Here is a 27,287-nt window from a genome sequence, read left to right as displayed (position 1 = left end):
CTAACTCCTATACATATCTGAATCAGTTCCCTCTTGTGTGCTCACTCCTTTGGGACCTTACTTCAACATGAATAATGTCCCTTGCAAACTTCAATATTCTTCCTTTCGATGGATCTTTCATTTCAATGTAATCATGCTCAGATCCCCCTCTCATATTGCCCATTCATTCGCCCAGCTGTTCAAGCCCCAAATCCAGAAGTCACTGTGACTTGAACCCATATTTAATCCATCAGCAGGTCCTGTTCTTTCCTCCCCTGAAACACACTCAAAGTCTAATCAGACCTCCTCACCTCTATTACTAAGACTTCAGTCCAAGCCACTATTACCAACTCTTCTGTGAAAAAGAGCAAAATCTATTAACCAGTCTGCTTTTACTTGTACTTCTCCCCCCATAAATGTATTGTCTACACAACAATCAGGGTGCTCCTTTGAAGACGTAAATTAGATCATGTATAATTCCCTGCTTAAAATTCTTCAAGTGTCTGACTTCCCACTTCATTTAGAATAAAGATCAATACTCTTTACCCCAATTAACGAAATCCCACAAGATCTGAATCCTGCCTACCTCTCTGATCCCACACCACTTTCCCCTTTACTCACTAGCCTCCATCTAATACGTCAAGCTTATTCCCACTTTAAGGCTTTGGCATTATGTATTCTCACTGCCTGGAATTGTCTTACTGCGTACTGGCCATTCTTCTTATCTGTCAGATTCCCAGAAAATATCTCCAAAACAGGCCTTTACTATTATACAATCTAAAGCTTCCACACAGATACTTTCTTTCATGTTATACTGTCTTTAAATTTTTGCATAGTGTTTATCTGTGTTGATACTTTCACGATTAATTTTGTTCCTTGACACCCATGCCCCACCTCCATTAAAATTAAGCTCCATGACAGCAAGAATTTTGTGTTGTTCCCTGCTGTATCTCCCTACTATATGTGGCACAGAATAGGCACTCAATAAACATTTGTTAAAATAAATGAATACATGCATGCATGAATAAAATCCTAAAACAAGATAAAAACTAGAACAAAATTCCCAAATTCTCTTGGGCCTATAAAGTCACCTTATTGTCCTATTTCTTGTTTCCCCCAAAACTTCTTGAAAACAACCCTTAACTTACCATTTTCATTTTTATAAAATTTCCCATTCATTTATTTCTTAACTCCTTTCAATATGTACTCTGCCCCTATATCAGAACTCTAAGAGTTCTCTTGAAGGTTACTAATGAAATGATTCCTAGAAAATATATTTAGTGATTCCTAGAAAATATATATTAGTCTTTGTTCATACCTCATTTTCCCGTGCATTTATCACTTGACATCAGCTAATGATTTTGGAGTAAGATGGGTCTAGATTCAAAACCTAGCTCTACCACTTACCAGCTATGTGACCCTGGGAAATATACCCTATCTTACTAAAACCTCAGTGTTCTCAACTATGAAATGGGAAACAGTATCTACTTAACAAGGTTGATATGACTATGAAGTGAAATCAGTATATAAAGCAAAGCGACTACCATATAGTAAGAGCTCAATAAATAGTGGCCTCATCATTATTACTATCAGTTTCTCCTACAATCAAGACTTCAACTACCACCTCTATGTAAAGGACTTCCTGAACCTAATCATTCACCACATATTCAGTTAGCTACACCAATTTTGTCATCTCAAATTCAATATTTACAAAACCAAATTTATCATACTCCCTCTTAAATTTATTGCTCTTCCTATGGTTTCAATTTCTATTAAAGTCCCACCATCATCCCAAACCTCCAGGCTCAAAATCTAAGAATCACCTTTGATGCCTCCGCTACCTGATCTCTTTATGGGGGCGGGGGGTGGGGGGGAGAGGAATGTTAACAAATCAAAGACCTTAAGAGTGCCATTTATAGAGCTCCATAGTTTTAAAATTTAATTAATTCAAAAGTTCTTACTGAGAGTCTAAGACATGCCAGGAACTGTTCTACAAACTTGAGATACCAGAGCAAATAAGACAGAAAAACATCCCTGCCCTTGTGGACCTGATTTTCTAAGTGTAAAGAAATAGGTTCCTCTTCCTCAACTTTAACGAAAGTAACTAGAAATCAAATAATGTATCTGAATTAATTCAAGAATTATGGAAGTTCAGTTTCCTATATCCTATGTGGAACAAGTACTTAGAAATGAGCATTGCATTTTTGTGCCTACAGCTGAAAACACACAAAACCAACTTCCTTGATCATCTTTAGAGACAACATAAGGAGAGGACAACTATATCAGAGTCTCTGCTTCTAGGGTATCTGCTTCCTCTTTTATGTCATTCTATTGAATTTTGTGTTGATTTCTCTTTATTTTTCCCTCTTTCTGAAAACATCTAAAAATAACTTTTGTTCTAATTCTCAAGGATAATTTGGTTCTTTATTAATTTTTAAAACATCAGAACCCCTACACTAAATTGGAAAGGAGACAGGATTCTTATCTTATACTTTGTATTCTCCACTACCTTTAACTATCAGAGTACCTTGCATGCAGTAGATAATCAAAACAGTTCACTGAACAATTTCCATTATTATTCTCTCAAAATAATATTCAACACTTTTTTTCGTCCTTCATGTTCAATGGCCATAGATAGCTGGAAGGACTCCACCCTGAATTATAGGCAGCTCCTCTAATGTGTCTTCCCCTACTTTAAAGCAGTATAATTAAAAAATTTTAAACGCAGGTATTCTAAATTTCCAGAAATAGCAACTACATATGCACTGTAAATATATAATGATTTACTTCAGTTCACACAAAGTCATAGTTTAATATATTTTATTTTATTGAAATGTTTCAAATCTTATATCTGGTTGACTAGAAGCAGACCAGAAAAAATTAACATTTTCCTTTATGTAATTTTTTATTTGTATTATTTATTTTTTATGTAATTTTTTAATGTAATTTTCCTGGACTTCCCAGATTCCCTGGTCCTGTGAGTAAAGGCCAATATCCCAGAGTCAGAATAGAATTCAGTGGTAACAGAGTTCTGTAAAAGTGGCCTATTTAACAGGTGACTTTAGACTGTATCAAGGCATTAAAATTGTTTTCACTTAAGAAAACTAGTGGGGCTTTCTCCAAAGGGATTTAACAAAAAAGAAACAATGACACAGTATTATAAAAAACATGTCATTATATTCCTGGAAGCCTAATTCAATCAATCAATCAAACAAATATATACAAATTATTTTTATAAGCTAAATTCTAAAGAAAGATTCCATTTAGGTGACATTTCTGGAATGAAGACTCAAATTAGAACATAAGTCTCTAACACTAGTGTTTATCAGTCTGACATCCTTAATGAAAGCCTGTATAAAAATGACAGATGCTTTGAAGTTTGACATTTCAAAAAATAATTCAGGTGTCTTACAACAATTTTCATTCTTGTTCTTAAAGAAAATTTCTGATAGTCCCACTCTGATAAGAAACTTACTGCAATTATTTTAAGAGGTTTTTTAAAACAGGCAACCAGACTGCAGTTTTACTATTAGTTGAAAGAGGATGGGGGGAGTGGGGGTGGGTGGGGAAACACCCTGCAGCTATGCATGTGAGATAAATGATGGTTCACTTAAAGGCAGTCTGCCTTAAGAAGCCATTCTCATAGACTTTTTTTTTTTTTATGGTGACATTGTTTAACAAAATCCAGTAAGTTTCAGGTGTACAACTCAACAATAAAGCATACATATATCATATATTGCATTGTGTGTTCACCGCCCATAGTTAGATTTCTGTCACCACGTATTTGACTACTTTTTACCCCATCTACCTCCCCCACATCATCTGGTAACCACTAGTCTACTGTCCATGTCCATGAGTCTCTATTTGTTTGTCCTGTTTGTTGCTTTTAGGTTTATATCCCACATATAAGTGACATCATGTGATTTTCGACTTTTTCTGTCTGGCTTATTTCACTTAGCATGATTATCTCGAGGAACATCCATGTTGTCGCAAATGGCAGTATTTCGTCTCTTCTTATGGCTAATATTCCATTGTATATATGTACCACAGCTTCTCCAGCCAATCATCTATCATAGGACACTTATTGTGGTTCTGATTCGCATTTCTCTAATAGCTAGTGCACTGAGCATCTTTTCATATATCTGTTGGCTGTTTCTATGTCTTCTTGAGAAAAAGTGTCTGTTTAGGTCTTCTGCACATTTTTTTATTGGATTGTTTGTTTTCTGTTGTTGAGTTGCATGAGTTCTTCATACATTTTGGGTATTAGCCCCTTATCAAAGGTGTTATTTGCAAATATCTTCTCCCATTTTATTGGTTGCCTCTTTGTTTTGTGATGGTTTCCTTTGCTATGCAGAAGCTTTTTAGTTTGATAAAGTCTCATTCACTTATTTTTGCTTTTAGTTCCCTTGCCTTTGAGGTCAAATCCATAAATTCTAAGACTAAGGTCCTTAAGTTTAGTACCTATGTTTTTGTCTAGGCAATTTATTGTTTCAGGTCTTACATTCAGGTCTTTAATCCATTTTGAGTTAATTTTGGTGTATGGTGACAGAGAGCAGTCTGATTTCATTCTTTTACATGTGGCTTTCCAATTTTCCCAACACCGTTTATTGAAGAGGTTTCCTTTTCTTCATTGAATGTTTTTGGCTCCTTTGTGAAAAATTATTTTACCATATATATGTGGATTTATTTCTGAGCTCTCAATTCTGTTCCATTGGTCTTTGTGTCTGTTTTTCTGCCAATACCATGCTGTTTTGATTACTGCCACTTTGTAGTACTATATTAAGTCAGGGAGTATGAAACCTCCAGCCTTGTCCTTTTTTCTCAGGATGGCTTTGTCTATTTGGGGTATTTTGTGATTCCATATAAATATGATGTCAATATTCCTAATTTCTGTTTGAGCTCTTATAAACATGTTATCAGGTGCTCAGCAGAGGCTCAATATCTTATTTAACCAGATCTCCATCTATCCAAAAACTATATTAGAAATATTAAAACATTAGATATTTTACTTATGCACTTAGCTTTTTCTAAAAGTCATCTATAAGAAATCACATAAATAAATGAGATCTAGTTAAAAGAGTAATTTCCATAAAGTTTATTAGACCTGTGCTAGCGTTTATATGTTATTATATGAAACCAACTTTCTTACATATTCTAAAAACTATAGCTGGAGCTATAATTGATATTCCAACTGGTGACCTGAAGCATAAAGACATTCTCATGGATTTCCAACAAAGATAAACCAAAACAGATTTTCAATCTCACTTGCACTTAAAGAAGTATTAAGCAGAGCACTATATTCTTTGAGTATTCCAGTCTTTCAAGATGTTACTGCCACATTTTGCTTTCCACGGTTTGAGTTACCTACAGTCAAGGGCAGTCCAAAAATATCAAATGGAAAATTCCATAAATAAACAATTTTTAAGTTTTAAATTGTTTGTCATTCTGCGTAACATGATAAAATCTCTTGCCCTCTCAATCAGGGCGTGAATCATCCTTTTGTCCAGCATATCCACGCTGTACACATTACCTATCAATTAGTCACTTAGTAGCCATCTTGACATCACAGTTCTTGTGTTCAAGTAACACTTATTTTACTTAATAACAGCCCCAAAGCATAATAGTGATGCAGGCAACTGGGACATGCCAAAGAGAAAATATAATGTGCTTCTTTTAAGTGAAAAGGTAAGTACAGTACAGTAAGATATTTTGAGAGTGAGACCATATTCACATAACTTTTATTACAGTATATTATAATTGTTCTATTTTGTTATTAGTTATTGTTGTTAATTTATTACTGTGCCTAATTTATAAATTAAACTTTATCACAGATGTGTATATATATGAAAGACATTGTACCATGCAGGGTTTCAGGGATCCCCTGGGATCTAGAAATGTATCCCTGTAGATAGGAGGGTACAACTGTACTCTCCTTCCAAAACCTCTCTTTTACAGATTTCAGTACCCCAGAAAACTGTCTACGGCCATACCACCCTGAACATGCCTGATCTCATCAGTACCCCAGAAAACTATAAAGATAGGCTTGTATAAATCACTCAATTTTTTCCTTGTTAGTACCTTTACATGGAGTTGATAGAGGAAACTGAAACTGTTCATTTGAACCCTTTTAGAAAAGCCAGTGTTAACGATTATCATAATAAAGAACTGATAGTATGGCATCTATTACTCCTCTTGACTTTTAACTTATATATGTTTTCTTACTATTTCAAGATACATTTGTCTAATTCTTTTTCTGTTGTCATCACTTGTATTTGTGTTTCTGAAGTCATATTGACTAAAATATCAGACTGCTTATTAAGTTAATCTTTTATTTTCATCAACAGTTCCTGGCTGCACAATACACTGGCAACATTTGTGATTCTGCCCTTTTTCCTCAGGTGCTCATGGTCCCGTTATTCTTTAAATGGGAAGCAAATGCTGTACAATTAGAGATTACCAAAGAATCAGGAGGGATACCATACCATGTAAAATAGCTTTTCAGTAGCGTCCTTGGTATTTGACTTTTTTCCTCTGCTTGCAATTACCTCTCAGCATTACAGGATCAGGTTTTCAGTTCACACTGAGCTCAACAGAGTTGTGCTGCAGTGAAAGACACAGCTACAGTGGAATTAGAGATTAGCACTGTCTACTGCCAGTGGCACCCATTTTAAAGCCTAATTTTGGAGATCCTGATTTGCCAGGTAGAAACATATCAAAAAGGAATAACTGCACCCTTCTTTCCCCTCAGCCTCCATAGGCAACTAAATTCTCTCTTCTAATTATCTTTCATTTCCTTCTATTTCTCTTCGTCTCCGCTACCCATCATTTTCCTCAGCTATAGACTTTTGATAGCTGTGCCCTGCCTTACACTTGTCTCCCTTCAATCTAGTCTCCAGCAACAGTAATCTTAGAAAATATGAATGTAATCAAGTTAGTGCCCTATCTAGTTCTCCTATGGCTATGCTAGATCTTCAAAATAAAGTCCAAATTTAATAACAAGGTCCTAAGAAGGTCCTTCATGATTTGCATCTGCCTACCTCTCAGTCTCCTTTCTCAATATACACCAGCTTGACAAATTTTATTCAGCTCCTCAATATCTCTCTCTCCTCCTTAAGCTTTCTCCACTTATCACACTTGTTTATTAGCCTTCCCCACTGACTGTAAGTTCTATGGGAACAGGCACCATATCTGTTATTCTTCATTTTATTCAAAGAACCTAGCACAGTGCCTAGCACTTAGTAGACATTTATATATATTTACCAAATAATAAATGGCCAGAAACTGAAAGTGGTAAGTCTAAGTTTCTCAACCATATTTATTGATTGAGAAATCAACCAATGATTCTAAGGGGAGCAGAGAAAGACACACTTGATTTCCTTAAGAGCTTTTCCAAAACACATGCAAGCCAAGAACAGATTCAAAATAAAGTCTTTAGATATGTGAATATTATTCTTAGACTCTTGAGTGGGAAAAGTTTATCAAATGTATAGCTGTATCCTGGTTAGTGCATTAACATGATTTCACTAGAGACATAGTATTTGACAATGCTTTCTTTTGGCTGTATCTCTATACTTCACTCCCAGAGATGGATAAAAATACTAGTCAAGTTTCTTAATTTGCAAAAGCAATAGATTATTATACTATTTAGCACTGCCTAAACCTATGCTAAATACTTTAAAAAAAAAAAGTATTTTTTTCTTTCTTATTTAAAATAAAATACTTTATTTTAAAATAAAGTATTTCTATGCTAAATACTTTAAAAAATTCAATTCTCACAACAAAACTCTAAGGTAGAAGTATTACTAATATTTCCATTTTACTGATGAATAACCTAAGGTACAGAATTCGAACTCAAATCTGACTCCAGAGGTGGTGCTCTTAAGCACAATAAAATCAACTTGGTAATGTATATGTCTGATCTATAATATACATAATAATTCTAGAAAGACGAGGAGATCATATTGAGACTCCACGATTCAGTTCCTATTAAAAGCACATTTGAAATAACAAATATCTGAGGATATTTCTGTAGGTCAGAATGACAAGAGGTTTCATCTGGCACATCAACTGGAACCACCTTAGTGGTGCCACATTGAGAGTGATTCTCAGTTCCATGGAAAAGAGTGTAGTGATAGTACAAACTTCCAGTTATAAAATAAATAAGTCTTGAGGATGTAATGTATAACATGGTGAATATGTCAATAATATTGTAGAGCATATCTAAAAGTTGCCAAGTGAGTAAATATTAAAGGTTCTCATCACAAGAAAAAAAACTGTAACTTTGTGTGATGACAGATGGCAGCTTGAGTTATTGTGATTATCTCACAGTTATAAATATTAAACCATTACATTGTACACCTGCAACTAATAGATATTTGTCAGTTATACTTCAATTAAAAAAAAAAAAAGAGTATAGTGATAGATGGATAAATGTCATAGGCCCAAAATGGCTCATTTTTGGTTATTACTGATTCTGCTTCTGAATATCCTAAATCTTTATCACATTTTATTATCACATAACTATCTATTTATTATGAAAATGTCTTTCCTGAGAAACTATTTAATGATATGCCTTTAGTATATGTTGAGGATAATTTTTTAAATTGCCATATAAAGTCTTTATATCTCCTGCAAAGCCAATGCTTGAAACTTTTTCCAACAAGCTGTTTAATGACCACTGCACAAAGAACCTCAAGGCAAAATCTCATATTTTTGTACTACTGAGAAGGTTTTTATTCTCTTGAGCTCTTCCCTATATCAGACAATGAGAATGATAGAATACATTGTTTCCCCTTCTTCTTTAATTCAGAATCAAATATAGTATTTAATTATTATATTATAATAATCACATTAGCTTAAATTTTAAGCACTTTTATTTCCTATTAGTTTTAAATCATGATTTAACTAATCAAATTATACAAGTATCATATTATTACTTTTCAAATTCTGAAAGTGGGTAGGATATAAATTATAAATTAATCCATTATTTGGGGTTGGAGCAAGATTCAGATGTGATCTCACTTACGCTACTAGTAAATTTTTCATGACAGTCAAACTTGTTTAATGTCCATCATATCAGGTTAATTAATGTAAAATATATTCAGAAAGTCAATGAAAATGGTGTAAAATTTTTTGTTTTACCTATGTATTACTAGAATTCTAGTACATAAAATTGATCACCTACTGACTAATACAATGAAGCCAGATATAGTCTCTATAGGCAGAGAGTTTTAAAGAGATAATAGGAGATGAGCCGAGTTGAAATATCTCTTTAAAAACATATGAAGAAATAGGACACAAAGTACTGGAGTGATGAGCCAGCAATCAAACTCATTTGCCCTTTGATAGTCCAAAAAGATCCCATGAGCCACCTGTGGGAATCCCATACAGTAAGGAGAAGTTAAGTTTTTATGGTAATAATAGTACAGAAGTAGTAGGAAAGCTTTCTAATAGTGCCTTAATTGTTGTAGATTTCCCTGAACACTGAGCAAGACACTTGCTGTGCAACATACAACACTTAGAAACATGTAAATATATACAGATACATACACAATCCAGCCTGTGTTATGTAAATTAAACATAACTTGCTCAATTAACTTTCTAATGATATGAATAGGGATCATAAAATGTTTTACAATTCAGGCTTCCCTGCCTTTGAGTCTCTTACTCTAGAGTTTATAGAACTATTCAAGTACTTTTATTACATATGACTGAAAGTTCCATAGACTACAAAGTTCTATAAAAATATTTGGTTATATAATTTAAACTACTTCTAAAATTTAATGGTGAGAAAAACATGAGAACTTATAAAATTTAATCAAGAACTGATTTTTAAAATTCAAATCAAGAAAGAATAAAATCTAGAGCACAGATTCAGTAGATTCAATATATATTAAGAAAAATGCAAATCTGGTGAAACATAGCAGAAAATTGTTCAAGTAGAAATATGTGGATAAAAAAAATCAAAAAATTTTAAAAGGTTCTAAATTTAAATGGATTGAAATAACATTTATCATCTCAATTACTTTAAACCAGCACTTAAGAGACTCAAATCTTTCCGTATTTCTAAAATACACATAAAAGATTAAAATTTAAGAGGTCTGAGAAGACAGAACATAATAGCTATCTTAAGTATATAGAAAAAGAAAAAAAAAAAAAACAGAAAAATAAGGAACTGCTTTAAACTAAAATATCCAGAAAACTGAAGGGAATATTTAAAAATACTTGTCCTTGAAATTATTGTTTCCATCTGAATGTTTTTTATAAGCACAAATAAAATATACCATTATAAAAGTTAGGGTCATGTTTATTTGACCAATTAATCAGAAAGTACATTCTGAATACTCAGGATAAAAAAAGTTAGATATCTACTTAACTGACGTAAGTCTGAAGGACACAAAATCAATGAAAGGGAAAAGATATAAAAATGTTCTATTATTTAAAGCATTAAAAAAGATTGAAGTTATTATTGGAAATCAAGTTTAACAAATATTTCTAGTAATACAGTTTGTTTTTATATCCTGTTGTATAACTTTTGTAAATACTATGGCATATACTTGCAAAAATAAACAAAAGCTAAATCTTAGTATCCTTGCTGGTCTCTCTAGACCATGTTAATTTTGCTTTTTGGTTAAATACAAAGGAATAGAATTATGGAGAGTTCAGCAACAAGTTTTTCATTAGGATATGAAATCATGCCATGAGCTCCAAAAAAAGGGTTAGTTGTATAAATCTGGGAAATAATCACTCATGCAAAAATCAGAAAATACCTGTACCGAGCCACCATGTCTGTCTGCTGCAAGGTGAGCTCTCAAATGGTGGGGATTTGCCTGCTGGGAGTCCCAAGCTGCCCTGTGGTCTGCCGACTGCCATTTATTTAATGCATGTGGCATGCATGGAAGAAGAAAAACCCAATATGTTAAACATCTCATCCTTACAATATAGAAAACAAATGTATAAAAGGAAATTTAAAATACCCTTACTATTCTTAATCACAGATACAATGATTTTTGTAGACTGAATGTGGAAAGATTTTAATTAAATTGCTACAATTATGAAATGATCAACCATAAAAATAAATTAGAAGCATAGAATTTTAGAAGTGAAAGGACTTTAAATATCATAGACTCCACTCTAATTTTATAAATGAAGTTAACAAAGAACTAGAGAGGTAAACATGACATGCCCAAGAAAGCACTCCAAATAAATCATGAACGAACTAAAAGGCCATCCACTATATTTTCTTACAGTAGAGGTCCCCCCAAGGGTTTTCTGATGAGAAACAACTTCTTGCAAGGTTTAAATAAAAAAGTCTTTAAATAGCTGTCCTTAGGATCCTAGAAATTTTTTTCTGTTGGTTAGTAGTACCCTGTTTCTGATTGTGAGGATGAGAAAATGGAAAAGTTCTTTGAAAAGTGAGAAGTGTTATATAGAAAGAATACTGTAAGAATATGGCAGTTTTTTAAAAGTAATAATCCTACATATATGATTTACTTTGCTTCCCTGATCTCTTTAGATCCGGTTCAAATTAAGGAACCCATTTCCCTGAAATAGGCTGATAATTCTTGATGTTTTTAGATGACTTGGCAAATTTGCAAGGCAATAACCACAAACTAATGATAATCAGGCTAGCAGAATTAGAAGTAGTTGCTTATTATGGGTCAATTTCTATGTTTCAGGAAAATGTGGACAGCCCTAATAAAAGGGAGGGGAAGGAATACAATATTTAAGTTTCTATGACACGTCTAGTTCTGCATTAGCTGCTTTATATGTGTCATCTCATTTTGAGGTAGATATTATGATCCTCATTTTACTAATGAAGACATCGAGATGTTAAACACTTCCCTAAAATCACAGAGGTAGGAAGGAGTATAGCAGAGATTCAAACTCAGAGCCTACTGCTCCTCCAATAACATTATTTAGCTTCTTACCACAATTACATATGTTCTAAAGCCTTCAGTACTCTTTTCTTTCTTTCTTTTTCAACCAAGGTCAAGAAAATCTTGCCATGAAGTGCCTAGCACATTGGGTTATAGGGAGCCTAAGCAGATCAGTGGCCAGACCAACTCTTTGGATGAAGAAATATTAAATTCAAGTAGACACAACGAATAAAAGTTCCAACACTAATCTTCCTAAATTAAATTGTACAATGCAAAATTAAATACTCTGTGGCATGAACTATGTCATCAAAACAATTATAATGGTTTTATATCTTTTCATTAAAACCTCCAAATTCATCACCCGAATTTAGCAGATTTGTAGCTTAAATGGAAATAAATTAGATGAGATCAAATCTAAACAAGATGAAAGAATGAAAATGATGCTAAACTTGAGACAGATGCCTAAATGTTGCCTAGGACAATAAGCAAAATTTGTGGGTCATGGACCTCTTTAAGAAGACAGTAAAAGCTATGATAGTAAAAGCTATGCAACCTCTCTTCAGAATAAACATTTACATGCAACCAGAACTTTCTATATAATATCAGGATCTACTGAACTTCAACTACTAACTCTAGGTTACAAATTGTTTACCTGGGATATAACGAAGGTTTTAGTCATTCAAAGAATTAATTTATCTTCTTTTGGGATTGCAAACTGTGGATTTCTCATATGACTTAAAACTGTTTACTGTTTCACAGATATTTAAGAAATTTTTCTAGATATATTACATTTCAATCATGATATGACAGTCTGCATATACAGGTTTCAAATTCGACCATATCCAAGTTTCAAATTTGACATATTCAACAAATTCAAGCTATCCTAAAGGATTTCCTGGAAAAAAAATGACTCCCTACATTTAGTGCAAGGATTACACAAATAAAATATGGTTCCCACCCTCAGTGAGCTCACAGTCTAGACAGTAAGACACATCTGAAATATGTAGAAAGTTAAACTCTAAAATATTTAAATTATAATTTAATTCAAACAATACAAGAAGAGTTTCACCTATTATAATACCTAAGAGGTCAAGTGGAGATCTTTGGAGAACATGAATTTACTGATCTTCTTCCAAAATACATTTAAGAAATTCACTCTGATTTATAAAACACAAACTCTGAGTCTTGACTTCTGAGCCATTTCTTTCTATATACAGTATCTTATCAGAGTACTCAAGCTATCAACTAGTTGCAATTTATAATTGAAGTAATTCATATATAAGACCCTTTACTGTTCCAACTTTCCTAAGGCAAAATTCTAAAACTAATCTTCTTAAATTGACTATACTTTGAAGCATAATACTGTTAAATATTCCCTAAAGGTAGCATTTTATTTTGCAATGATTTTTTAATAAGTTGTGTTCACTCCTTTGATTTCCATCTCTTGTTCAACCCTCATTTGAACTCTGATGAGATGAAAGATGTAAAAGTAAAAAAGGATAAAGCACTATCCTTCTCTGAAAAGGGTTATAACCCCAAATTCTAAACATTATTTAACTAAAGGTGATAGTAAATATTTTTTGTCAAAGATGGCTTCAATATGGCTTCAATAATGGCTTACAAAAAAAAGAGAAAAGTGAAAACACTGCTCAAAAATTTCAACAGCCTTCAAGTACCTTACTCAAGAAATAGAACTCTTCAATCTTAATCTTCTATATCTTGTCTTGAACCTACTCTCTCCTCCCAGAAAACTGAACTGCTTACTAGTACCTCAAACAATTTCTATATTTTTAAACTTCTGCTGCATATTTTATACTGTTCACTCTCCCCCAAATGTCTTTATTCTTTCATCTGCCTTTAAAACCTCCATTTACTCTTCAGGCTCACCTCAAAAACCACCTTCTGCATAAAATATTTATAGTTCCCACATATTCATATTCCAATGACCATCCATGGGACTTTATTGATATGCTTCATGCAATAGGGCTTATTCAACTATGTAATATAGTGATTTGTGAATTTATTGTCATAATCATGATAACAGTAACACCAGTCACTAGAGTTGAGATATTCTGAAGGCTTATCATATGCTAGGAATGAACATACACTACTTCTATTTTATAGATGAGAGAACTGAGGCTTTGAGAGACTGAGTTATTTGCCCAGGGTCAAGCCATATCCAGGTATGAATGATTCCAGAGACAAAGTGAGCTCTTAGCCACTCATTACAAATCATTTCTTATAGGTTATATTATTTCTCTTCTGTGTTTCTGCAACATGTAAAAGAATAGCTTTCAAATACCAGAAACTCAGCAAATAATTTATTGAACTAAACTATACTACAGTTAGAAAGATCGGCTGCTTTACAATTCATTAAAACAGTGTATTCAAATACTTCTAAAAGAATGTCAAATATTGCTTAAAACTTATACTAATTTATCCCACTAAATTATGAATTTATAATTAAACTAATAGTGAATATTAGGGAAAATATGTATTTTCAATTCTTAGTGTGTATATATCATGTTTTATCTACTGAAGAAAAATTATGTATTTCAATCCCTCAATATGTATATATATGTGTATGTATACACACATATACATGCATACACACACACACACACATAAAGCTGTCATCTGAGTATGGTAAAACACCAAACATATTTATAAACTGTCAGAAGGTAATACAGAAGAAAATTAAAACATTTCATATCTAAAAGGGCAGCAAACCTGGTTTTTGGATTGTTGCATCTTATCTCTGTGTTGATGTGCTTCCCTGTTTGATGACAGAGCAGGATCTTGCTGAACTGCCCCCACTGGAGTCGGCTACAATACAATAACGATTAGCATCAATATATTTCTAGTTCAGAAGTCATTTAAAAATCACTTAGCTGCTTAAAAGAATCAAGGGAATATTAAAAGACACTGGAATAATGTAAGGCCTTAAGAAAAGACATCATTCTCAAAACATGTTAAAGATAAGTTGAAGCAAAGAGAATACAGCTACTAACTGTTTTAAAAATATTTAAATGTTTTGTCAAGTATTTATATTTATATCAACAAAAGACTTTCTAAAGCTGTCGTTACTTTTAGGATACTTTTTCATATCAAAATTGAAACTGCAATTGTTTATGTCTCTCTTTTCCAAAGCTAATGTACAAACAGGATAAATTATTTTAAGAAAATTAAGGAAACACTTTTAAAATAAGCTAATAAAATTGTTTATTGTCCATATTTGACTCAGAAAAGGTTTATAAAATTTTTTAATTTTCAAATACAATTCAAAATATAAATACTTTAATGGAAATTTATTCAGATTTGCATCACAGATACCATATATATTCAAATCACTTTGGATTTAAGAAAAATATAGATTAAATGCTTAAGTAATTGTTCAAAAATACCTGAAATGGTTCCCAAATACGAATAAAAATTCACTAACAGTGAGTTATAATTAAAGAAAATTTTGTAAGACATTCTCACTTGCTAAAAAAAAAAAAGGCTGAGAATGAATATTCGATCTTTTAAAAGGCGTCTTTTCAAAGAAAGAATTTAATGACGTGTCCCTTTAAGTGATGAGCACCAATCTTACAGTTATACTAAAGACAATTTTAAGTTATAAAAACTTAGGTACAGTTTTAAAAACCTAAACATGCTCCATTTATAAGTATCAATCTAAACATGCTCCATTTATAAGTATCAATCTATTCCAACAGTAACTTAAAACTGCTAGAATAATTAAAACTTGCATTTTAAAATTACAAATGTTTTAAAAGATGGCTGAAGTAAATAACAAATGAGCTGATCTTTTAAAGTAATCACTAGACAATTACACCAAAACAGTGTATTTGACAATAAGAATTAAATCAGGAATGAAAAGTTCAAAATAACTTATCACTCTAAAGAGCATAGTCCAAATGCAGGGTTTTTACAAAATTCAAAGAATAATATTAGTATTGTGTTACCTAAAATATCAATAAAAAGGTAATAAAATAAACCTTTAAAAAATTATTTATTCTCAACTCTTTTTCAGTTGAAGGACCTATAAATAAAAGAAGCACTATAAATAATATTTTATTCTATAGTACAGAGTACTCACCAACTGTTTACCAATCCAATCATATTCATAATCAAACATATATCCTTTTCGATCAAATAAATCAGTAAAAAGCTTTCTTAGGTAGTCATAGTCTGGTTTTTCAAAAAAATCTAGCCTTCTTACATAACGAAGATATGTTGCCATTTCTTCTAGAAAGGAAATAAAAATTATTCTGATTATACTTTCCTAGATACTCATTAATAAAAAATTATTTAAATGTCTAAAAGCACAGTATTATAAAAACAGAAATGTAACAAAATTCTATTGCAATTAAAAAATTTTTAAGTCTAATTACAAAGAAATAAATGAAAGGAAAAGAAGAAAGAAAAATAGAGATAAAAGAGAAATGACAAGTTTAATTTAACAAACTATTTTTGCTATACTTCATTAAGAAAGGCTAAAAGTTTTATTTTACAAATATTTTAATAAACACCTTGGCAAGTATTAGAGGTTGAATTAACAACTTAATGCATGATTATTTAATAACGAAGCATCATACTCAGCTCATAAATTTTAAAAATTATTAAAAATATTGGTGAGAATTGATTTATATATGAAAGCATTTATACAAACTTGCTAGATTCCTTTGGAATCAGTGACATACACTAACTGACCAAGAGAGGATTCAAATTCCTAACTTTGGCTATGAGCAGTATTCTAACCAATTAACCTAGCAAAAAAAGTTAAAACAGATCTCAGAAATATAATACAGGAGCACAGTTTGATTATTCTTTCAATTTCTGGTCATATAATTAACAATCGTTTGGTAATATATAAATCTCACATGCCATTATACTTCCCAAATGTATTAGATATATACATATATCTTTTAAAAGGTCACACTTTCCAGAAGGAAAAAGCCATAAAAATCAACAGGCAAAATAGTGAGCAATGAGAAAAACAGTGTTTTACCATGAGGACACACAAAATAAATTACTGTAATAAAAGATGGTAGATTACAACTTAGCTGCTTTTCTGATCCAATTCATTCATGGTAGACAGTAAGAACAGGATTACGCACAGCCCAATGGGCAATGAAAAGTGGCACCCAGTGACCTTCCTCAAATGGTGACTCACTATTCTACTTTCTAGCTAAACATCTGGTTAATTTACTTTGCCACCTTCATTTTTCCTGCAGAAATTTGTAACAAGCAGCCAATATGCCTAGACCTAAAATGGCTAGTACTATCAATCAATATAATCTTTTAATCTTCTAGTTCTAAATTAAGAAAAATATATAATTAAAGCTTGTTGTCAATGAATAATATAATAATATAGCAAACTTGAGAACGAGCTATCAGAGATTATACTGCTGATATTACAAAATAATGCCAGCATCGTATAGGAGAACCTGTGACTATCAAAGTGAGATATGAATTCAGTCTTCTATCTTCAAGATTGGTTCTCTTTTTAATGTTATTTCACAAATCACAGCACGTTATTTTAACACATTAGCAATACATTCTTAGGAATCTTAAGTAAATTTATGTTGGCTTAATTTCAGTTGCCAAAAATCTCCACAAAAGCAAAACTGTTTTCATAAAGCCCTCCAATATAAAATTAGCCTAAAATAGTAAGGGTAGTAAAGATTTTATATACTTTGAAAACTAGACTAAACTCCTTTGAGTTTGACACTGAGACTCAAATGAATAAGACTGCACACCAAAACTTTATAGTTGGTAATTCTTAGCAAATATATTAACTTATTAAAAGTATGTTATTGAAGAAAATATTACTTTATCTGGCATTGGTCAACACTATTAAAAGATGGGATTTTCTTCTATTAACACCATCTTACAAAGCAAGTAAACAACTTGCCTCTGTGGTCTATGCACCAAATGCTGACATCTTTTAAATCATACTTTGAGCTCATTTTTTTAAAAACATAAAGTATTTATAGACTTAACCACTGAGTATTAACGGTTCTGGTTTTCTATATAACCATATGTATTAATGTGGCATTATTCATTACCTGGAAAATTTTCACATAACACTTCTATTGGTGTGGCTCGTTTTGTATCTCCAATCTTCTGATACCTCTCTTTTAATGTGTCAGCCTAAAACAGAAAGAAAAAAATCTTGAGAAGGTGGTAATTTTAAAATTAAATACTTATAAGAGAAGCTCTTAATATATTAATTTATGAAGTTCAATAAGGAAATACAAAAACAATTACCTTTAAACCTTGCCAAGGAAGACTGCCTCTCAGAAAATACATGAACATATGACCTAAAGCTTCTAAGTCATCTCTTCTACTTTGTTCTGAAATATAAGAGAAACATAAATTTCACTTTCTTCTCCTAGTCATGCAGGAATGAAGAACTAATTCTTTTGTTATGTATCAATTAATTCCCAAAAGTTCAGTATATAAACATAAAATACAGATCTAGTGCTTATCAGTGACAAAATTATGTTTAAATAATGCTTTTACATTAAAATTATCATACATTTTTAAAATATGCCATTATTTTTTTTAGATGCTATTGGGGATTTATATCTCTCCTTAGATATCTATTCAAAGAAATATAAGGCAAGGGGAAAAGAATTCCATAGTCAAGATTCAGAATGTAACACATTAAAGGTTCAGAAAAAGACTAGTTTTTCCCTAAAATGTTAACCCTAAGTTAACCTGAAATGTTAAGCATTAAAAATGTTTATCTTGATTTAACCTTGTATTTTCTAAACTTATAAGCACAAAACTTCTATGCCACATAATCTTAATTAATTTTAAACACAAGTAAAAAAAAACACTCATGTTTGATACATCCCAAAATTATTAACCCCTTCCAAAATATACTGCTAGAACTATCATTTTCAAGTTGCTATTGTGGTTTTAGTAACAAAATGTTACATAGCACATAATTAAATAACAATCACAGACTAAAACACAGGGAGATATTTGCAAATATTTGCTGAATGAATTTTTTTCAACTTTTTGTCACTGAAGTTAAATGCTTAAGATTTTTTAATATTTTTAAATAATTAAAAATGCTCACAAAAGGAAAAAATACTTTAATAAAAGGATGTTCATGTGCAAGATATACAAATGAATAATATACTGTCTAAGCAGTACTAAATGCTTTCAGAAAAAGCAAGCTTTTCAAAGAATGGATCTGAACTAGGGTCAAAACTCTGAAAAGGTTTTTTACTATATAATCTCATAACATTCTATAATTGCCTTCTGTAACACTTGCTACAGTTCAAAAATATATGTTTGCGTTATTATTTAATCAAAATCTATTCTCCCACCAAACAGCAAGTCACATGAGGGCAGATGTCTCTTTGGCTCATTATCCTTGAGACCTAGTATAATGGCTGCCACAGAGCAGGCACTCAACACATACTATTTAAATACATAAATGAATATTTGGTGGAAATATATAGTACCAGATATATGCCTCTTTTCTATAAGCATAGGAAAATATCTAGAAGAATATGCACCAAATCATTAATAATCAGGGATATGATATTGGAGGACTAGACAGGATATTTCAATTTCTCACTTCGTCCACTCAAATGTAGTAATGGGAAATTTTTTTCTTATATTTTGTATTATAACAACATAATCATATGTTATTAAAAACAGTAAATTTTCAAAATAAGTAAAATAGAATTAAAGTTTTTTAAAGCCATTAATAAAAGTGAATGTGAATAACATTTAAATAATCAGTAATGCCTTTTGTAACTAAAATTACACAATTTTATTAGGTCCTGAGAGTATTAAGAATGAAAAGTCATGCAAAGAAAAAAAAATCATTTCTGGAGTCCTGCTGAGAATCAGAATCACCTCTGAAACTTTCAAAAAACCTCAAAAGAGCAGGCCTAATGCTTGAGATTAGTTCCTTGGGTATGACATGAGACAGAATAATGTACATTTTAAAAAGTTTAGCAGATAATTCTGAAGCACAGTCAGATTTAATAAGCACTAAAATAGAAACTTCTTTCATTGAAGTATAATTTACATACAATAAAATACAATTATAAGGGTACAGTTTGATGAACTTTGACAACATACACACCTAAGTACCACCAAAATCAAAAAGTATTTCCAACACTCCAAAAGGTTCCCTTATGCCCCTTGCCTGTTATTCTCTCCCTCCACTGGCCTCAGCTACTTATCTGCTTTCAGTCACTCTATATTCAATATGATTTTTTAAATAGAGTTTCACATAAATGGGATCATACAATATGGATCCCTGTGTCCTGTGTTCTTTTCACTCAGTAATGTTTTCAAGATTCATCCATGTTGTTGCATGCATTGATAGTCCATTACTTTTTATTACTAGGTAGTATACCACAATATATTTATCAATTTGCCTAAGTAGGACTTTGAATAACTTCCAGTTTGGGGCTATTGAATAAAGCTGTTATGAACATTCTTGTAAAAGTCTTTGTGTGGACATATGTTTTCATTTCTCTTGGGTAAATATGTAGGAGTAGATTATTGTGTCATACAGAAAGTGTTGGTTTAACTTTATAAGAAACTTCTACATTGCTCTCCCAAGGTGTTGTACCATTTTATTTTTCCACCAGCAATGTATGAGCATTCCAGTTGCTCCAGAGCCTATTCAACATTTAGTACAGTCAGTCAGTCTTTCAAATTTTAGCCATGCTAGTGGCCGTGAAGTGTGATTTAATTTAAATTTTACTGGATACTAATGTTTTTGAACATTGTTTCATGTGTTACTACTGGTCATTCATACATCTTTCTGTGAAATGTCTGTTCAAATATTTTACCTATTTTTTAAAATGTATTCTTTGTTTTATTATAAAGTTTTAAGAATTATTTGTACATTCTGGATACAAGTCATTTTCAGATATAATATTGCAAATACTTTCTCCCATACTGTAGCTTGCTTTTTTGTTTTCTGAACAGTATCTTTCAAAGAACAAAAGTCTACATTTTGATGAAGCTCAATTTATCAGGGATTTTTCTTTTATTATTGATGCTTTTTTATATCCCATCTAGAAAAATCTTTGACTACCCTAAAGTCACAAAGACTTTTCTTCAAGAAATTCTACAGTTTTGATTGTTACATTTAAATAAACCTATGATTCATTTGAAATAATTTTTTTTCTTTTTTGTTTTTGGTATGGGGTAAAGGTTTAGATTCATTTTTTTCAACACTGAAATCTAGTCGTTCTCACAGTTTCTTTTATAAGATTATCCTTTACAATTATTTTTGTACCATTCTCAAAAATCAATTGAGCATCTATGTTTGGGTCTATTTCAGGACTCTCTGTTCTGACTCATATATGTCTTTCCAATACTACCCAAAATAAGTAAAAGGAGAAAATAAAAAAATGAGGAAACCAATGATGAGAAAATGAACAATCAATAGAGAAAACCATCAAAATTTAAAAAAACTGATTATTTGAAAAATTCAATAAAATTAATCCTCTCACTAGGCTAAAAGAAAAAAAATACACACGAAGTACCAGTATCAGGAGCAACAAGGAAGCAACAGACAATCCTACAGACATTAAAAGGATGATAAAGAACTAACATTATGCCAATAAATTCAACTTAGATGAAATGGGCAAATACCTTGAAAGCTACAAATTACCAAAACTACCTCAAGAAGAAAATGTGAAGAGCTCTACCAATTAAATAAATTTAATTTATAATTTAAAATCTTCCTAAAATATAACCCATGGCCCAGATGGCATCACAGGTGAATTCTATTGAACAGTTAAGAAACAATACCGATTCTACATAAGCTCTTTCAGAAAGTAAAAGAGATGACAATTCTTAACACATTTCATTACCCTGTTACCGAAATCGGACAAAGGCATTACAAGCCAAGAAAACTATAAAAAATATCCCTCACTAACAGATTCAAAAAAAAAAAAAAAAAATCCTTAAAAAGATAATACACCATGACTAAGTAGGGTTTACCCTATGAATATAAATCATATGGTCATCTCAACAGATATAGAATAAATACTTGAGAAAATATGTATTTACAATAAAAAAAAAAACTCTCATCAAATAAGGAATAGAAGGAACTTCTTCATTCTGACAAGGGACTTCTATGAAAAACTTAACAACTAACATAATTCTTACATGGGGAAAGGCACCCCTAAGATCAGGAACAAAACAAGAATGTTCACACTCACATTTTCTATTCAGTGTTGTACTAGATGTTCCTGTTAGTACCAAAAGAGCAAGAAAAAAATTAAAAGGTATTCAGACTAGAAATGAAGAAGTGAAACTATTTTTCTTTGTAGACAATATGATTGTATTGTAGAAAATCCCAAATAATCTACAAAAAAAATCTAGAACTAGTAAGTGAGTTTCAGCAAAGTTATAGGATGCAAAGTCAATATATAAAAATCAAATGCATTTCTATACTAGCAATAAACAACTGGAAAATGAATTTTAAGAATACCATTAAGAACAGTATCAAAAAACAAGAAACATGCAGGGATAAATTTATCAATACATATGCAAGACTTGCATATTATAGCATATTGTATATTATAGTTTAAAAGATTAAATGATATATAAATATTGAGCTCCACAGTGGGGTTCTTTGTTAAGAAGAGAACTCAGTATAAAAGTAATTCTTCCTTTGAATTCCATCCAAGAAGTACTTTAGTTATCACAGTGTCAACAAGCCATGATCATATAATGATCTTGTCTATATGGTTATCTCAGATAAAAGTATTACTTTCACTACTTATACAGTATATAAAAATTCAATACATAAATATAAGTTAGTTAAATAAACCTACTACTAAAACCCAGTCTGAAATACTCCTTATCCTTAAAATTCATTTGTCTCTCACCTTCTGACAAATCCAGAAGTAAATTTTACCTCATAAGGAATGCTTTCTCTTTGAAACACAAGTCTTTAACAGTTCTGTTACATGAAAAATAAATCTCCCAAAGGCAATTTTTTGGCCCTTAATAAGCCCTAATCACATCTTTTTAAGCACTTAACTACAAAGGCCTGTTTGAAAATGGATGTTTTCCTCAAAGCCAAGAATCCTTATTATAGAGAACTTTGCTATGAGCAACTAAGAAAATCAAAAAGTGGTCTTAAAGATTCATTTAAATAGGTTCTATAATAAATGTAAGAGTTATGCAAAGAGTTGACAGAAATTTTGCCACAAGCAAGACACATTAAGAGCCTAGTGTGTGTCAGTGCTTCATACACATAATCTTTTAAAATTATAGCTACACTTAAAGTAGGTATCAGTAATTCCAAATAATTAGGAAACTAAAGCTCAGAAAGGTTTAGTGACTAGCCCAAAACTATGTACCTAAAAAGGTAAAGGCATAATTTCAAAACACATGTCTGTACTTTTCTCATTTCAGGAAAGCAAGGTAGAACCAATCAATAAATCAAATGTTAGCTGATAACCTTTGGCAATGCTTTTCAATTTTAAAATTTTACTCTTGTATCTCAACACCTTTTTTTTTTTTTTTTGCTTTTTAAAACTGATTTTATTCCTCACTTGCCTAGCAGTTTCCATTTCAATTGAATTTCAATTTTCAACAACAGAAAAATAGTCCCTTCTTCATTAATCAAACTTATTCCTATCAAAAAAATACATTAAATGCCTAAGCAGCAAAAAACTTTCAAATATACACATGTATATTTCCAAACAGTAAACTTAAAGCTGCATTCTCCTTCAAAAGTGAAAAACATTGAGGCCAAAATATATGTTAGTTAAACTAAATACAGGACTGACAAAGAAGCTCAAACAACAAAAATTCTCCCTGACAAAACTTGGAATCATTCTTTTCAAATAAACAAAAAAATAAAAACAAAAATTACTATAAGTTAAAGTTTTACTTTATATTTCCTTCTAAAATGTTAAAAGTTACTTTCCCTGACACTCCACAAAAAACAAAACTACTCTTCCTCAGAATTCATTGAGCTAATTTACAGTTTTCAAAATTACATAATCAACGTGGGTTTTTAAAAAATAAGAATATAAATCTAAGAGAGAAAAGAAAAAGGACAATTACACAAAACACTTTGCAGCAACAACTCACTAATCAAGATACTTAATCAGCAATATCAAGAACTCAAAAAGTTTCAAAAAAAGAATCTGAGCAATGGAACCCAGTTTCTTTCAAAACTATTCTTACAATACAATCCAGCATTACAATCCTTGCTATTTACCCAAAGGAGTTAAAAACTTATGACCACACAAAAACACACATAGATGTTTACAGTAGCTTTAATTGTAAGTGCCAAAAGCTGGAAGCAATGAAGATATCATTCAATAGGTGAACAGATAAATAATCTATGGTATCTCCAGACAACAGAATACTATTCAGCACCAAAAAGAAATGAGCTATCAAGCCATTAAAAAAAAAAAAAAAAAAAAATGGAGGAATCTTAAATGTATATTACTAAGTGAACTAAGCCAGTCTGAAAAAAGTGAACACTAAGAATGAACCCTAAAGTAAACTATGGACTCTAGGTGACAATGATGTGTCAATGTATATATATCAATTATAACAAATGTACTCCTCTAGTGAGGAATGTTGATAATGCGTTAGTATGCATGTGTGGGAATGGGGGTATAAGGAAAATCTCTGCATCTTCCACCTAATTTTGCTAAGAGTCTAAAACTGTTTTAAATACCAATTATGTTCACCATACTCTGTTTAAGAAAGTAAGGAATTGTGAAAATACATTTTTAAACTGTTAAAATGTAAATACATGTTTTTAATCTGTTAAAAAGTTGTTTGGGAGGCTTACAGTAGCAGGCTCAGGAATCTGGGCAATTAACCTAGAAATTATAAGAAGCACAACACAGAACGACAGCACAGAAAGAAGGTATTTCTGTACATAATTCTGTGATTCTTTCTCTCCTATTCAGAAAGCTTACCTCACAGAGGCTTGAAATATTCTTCTATGTAACACAGATTTTTATTAACACTTGCAAAGCAACTAGCAACGTATTTCACAAATCCTAGTCTCTTTATCCATGAATATTCAATGTAATTAAAAAATAAGACTTTTTTTTTTCAAGACAACTTACTATAGAGTATTAATTTCAAATAACTTCAACAAGAGAAGATATAAAAGGGGGAAAAAAGTGATCCAAAGGATGATTATAAAATGAGGTTCAAAAAAGTCTTTAAAAAGATATTAAAAAGAAGGCAATTAATCAGACACAATTTAAAAAATTCACTATGATAATACTAAAGAAAGCATCCATTAAAGCAGATCAAAGAAATCTGCATCTGTCACAAATAGCTTTAATGAGATGTCACCTTAAACAGTGACTTAAGCAGGTATGAAAAAGGTATACAAGTGAATTACTACATAAATCGCCTAGTTATAATCAATATATACCACAAGAATAAAGATGCTAAATTCCACAATTTATTCAAAATTTTGTTATTTTTCCTGAAAAAGGAGTAGAAAGAGATTAATGCAATAGTTAAATGCCATTTCCCAAGCTTTGAAGGCTTTTCCTAACAGGGACAAATACATCAGATTCACTTTGCCATTTCTACAAATAGAATGCTGTTACATTTACCACTGTTCAGATAAAGAACAATAGGCCATAAGGAAGTTATGACTTCATGTCTCACAATATTATGGTGGTGAACCACTGTTGCTATAAAATAGTCCATTAACAACTACCATGAAATGAAAATTTCTCATAGACACTGGTCATGTAAATATAGGTGTGCCTGGTTTTAATAGAAGACACAATCCTGAAAGTTGTATATCTCCCCAATCATATTTTAGATCTATCAGGAAAGTCTGCTACTAAAAGGCACTCTCCAAATACCCCAATCATATTTTAGATCTATCAGGAAAGTGTGCTACTAAAAGGCATTCTCCAAATACCACCTGAACACAACTTGTGCTGCTTTATAATTTTAAATGTCTGAAACTTACTTTTCTTAAAAAAGGGCAAATTTACATTTTCAGGCATTTTCTAACATCTTAAAGGAAAGATACCATAAGCCTACTATCAGGCAAGCTGTCAGGGGAGATGCCAAGTTCTATTTAGTTCTGACTGAGAGGCAGAAACAGGGACATATAGAATATAGCAGATAAATCTAGGGAGAATAGTTAGAAAAGAAGCTAAGACCAAGAATTGGAGGTTAAATTAGAAGATGTGTAAGGTCCCGTACAAATTATGATCATATATTGTAAGGTACATTTGAGCAGTGATGATGGATAAATAATAATGGGTTTAAGTTCCTGTCTATTCTCTCTTGCAAGTGAGATGTCAGGGATAGACTCTAAAAGCAGAAAATTAAGTTCAGCTTCCTCTGATATGAAAACTGACTGTGGCTTAAGACTTAAGAATGAACTACTGTAAATACAACCTAGAACTGATTGTTTTTATAAAGTCACAAAAATAATTCAATGGGAAAGAATATAATACCATAAAAAGAACCTCGAACCCTATCTCACACCATAAAAAAAAAATTAATTCTAGGTGGTATAAGAAAACATAAAATGTCTTCAACACGTGGCAGGTAAAGTCATGAACCACAGAGGAAGGCAAGGAACTGTTCCAGATGAAAAGAAACTAAAGAGATATGAAAAATAAATGAAATGTATGATTTTGGACCAGGAAAAAGAAAGCTATAAAAAACCCTGTGAGGTTCCTATTATTTTATCCTCTATAAAAATAGGAAACCCAAAGTCACACAGCTCGTACGTAGTAAACAGTATCATCAAGGTACAGACTGTTAGTATTAAATGTATTAGGCACGTTGGTAGCTCCTTAGCTAATTGTAGCAGAGAACTACAGTCTCAATCAAAAAACTTCATACACTAAATTCAGTTAGAATTAAGTATTCTCTCATATTCTTTAACAGAAATAATCAAATGTGTCTCCCTAACTATATCAGCTGAATGTTTCAAGATACAATGAGTAAGGATATCTGTCATTCATTTACAGTAGAGCAACTTACTTTTAAAGTGTTTTATTAAATATAAATGAAAGTAAACTCTGGCTAGACATGATAAATAAAAATTACAATATAAGCAATTGTAACCTGCAAAAACTGAACCATAATAACAAACAAAAACTCACATTGTTGTTAGCATAGTTACTGAATTTAAGCTTCAGTACTTACAAAAGGTACACATACCTTTTCCTAAATGTGTGTTTATGCTCATATATCTAGCTGTTCCCGTAAGGCTCTTGTGTTCTCTGTATGGTATGTGTTTCTTTGTCTCTGGATCAATGTATTCCTTTGCCAAACCAAAATCTATAATATGAATAACTTGCTGGGTTTTATTTCCTGGTCGTCCTATTAAGAAGTTCTCAGGTTTTACATCTCTGTATATCAAGTTCTTTGAATGGACATATTCCATGCGAGAAATCTTGATTT

At 31.5% G+C, this 27,287-nt stretch overlaps 1 protein-coding gene across 10 annotated transcripts in view; it reads right to left on the bottom strand.

The window, feature by feature from the left end:
- CSNK1G3 (casein kinase 1 gamma 3) overlaps positions 1–27,287 on the bottom strand; it is a 91,980-nt gene that overhangs the window by 11,800 nt on the left and 52,893 nt on the right. For 5 of the 10 annotated variants that reach the window (XM_025047780.1, XM_015590502.2, XM_006913322.3 and 2 more), the window contains 6 exons: positions 27,045–27,279; positions 18,132–18,217; positions 17,930–18,014; positions 15,958–16,106; positions 14,589–14,684; positions 10,749–10,844 (listed from right to left, as the gene is read on the bottom strand). In XM_025047780.1, coding sequence (XP_024903548.1) covers positions 10,749–10,844; positions 14,589–14,684; positions 15,958–16,106; positions 17,930–18,014; positions 18,132–18,217; positions 27,045–27,279 — 747 coding nt within the window. The remainder of the gene's footprint in view (positions 1–10,748; positions 10,845–14,588; positions 14,685–15,957; positions 16,107–17,929; positions 18,015–18,131; positions 18,218–27,044; positions 27,280–27,287) is intronic. The other 5 variants (XM_025047781.1, XM_025047783.1, XM_025047784.1 and 2 more) reach the window with 3 other exon arrangements.

Source organism: Pteropus alecto, unplaced genomic scaffold (genome assembly GCF_000325575.1).
Source record: "Pteropus alecto unplaced genomic scaffold, ASM32557v1 scaffold20, whole genome shotgun sequence".
NCBI lineage: Eukaryota > Metazoa > Chordata > Mammalia > Chiroptera > Pteropodidae > Pteropus > Pteropus alecto.
Note: the sequence above shows the minus strand (reverse complement) of the source record. Positions and strands in the feature narration are given on the sequence as shown.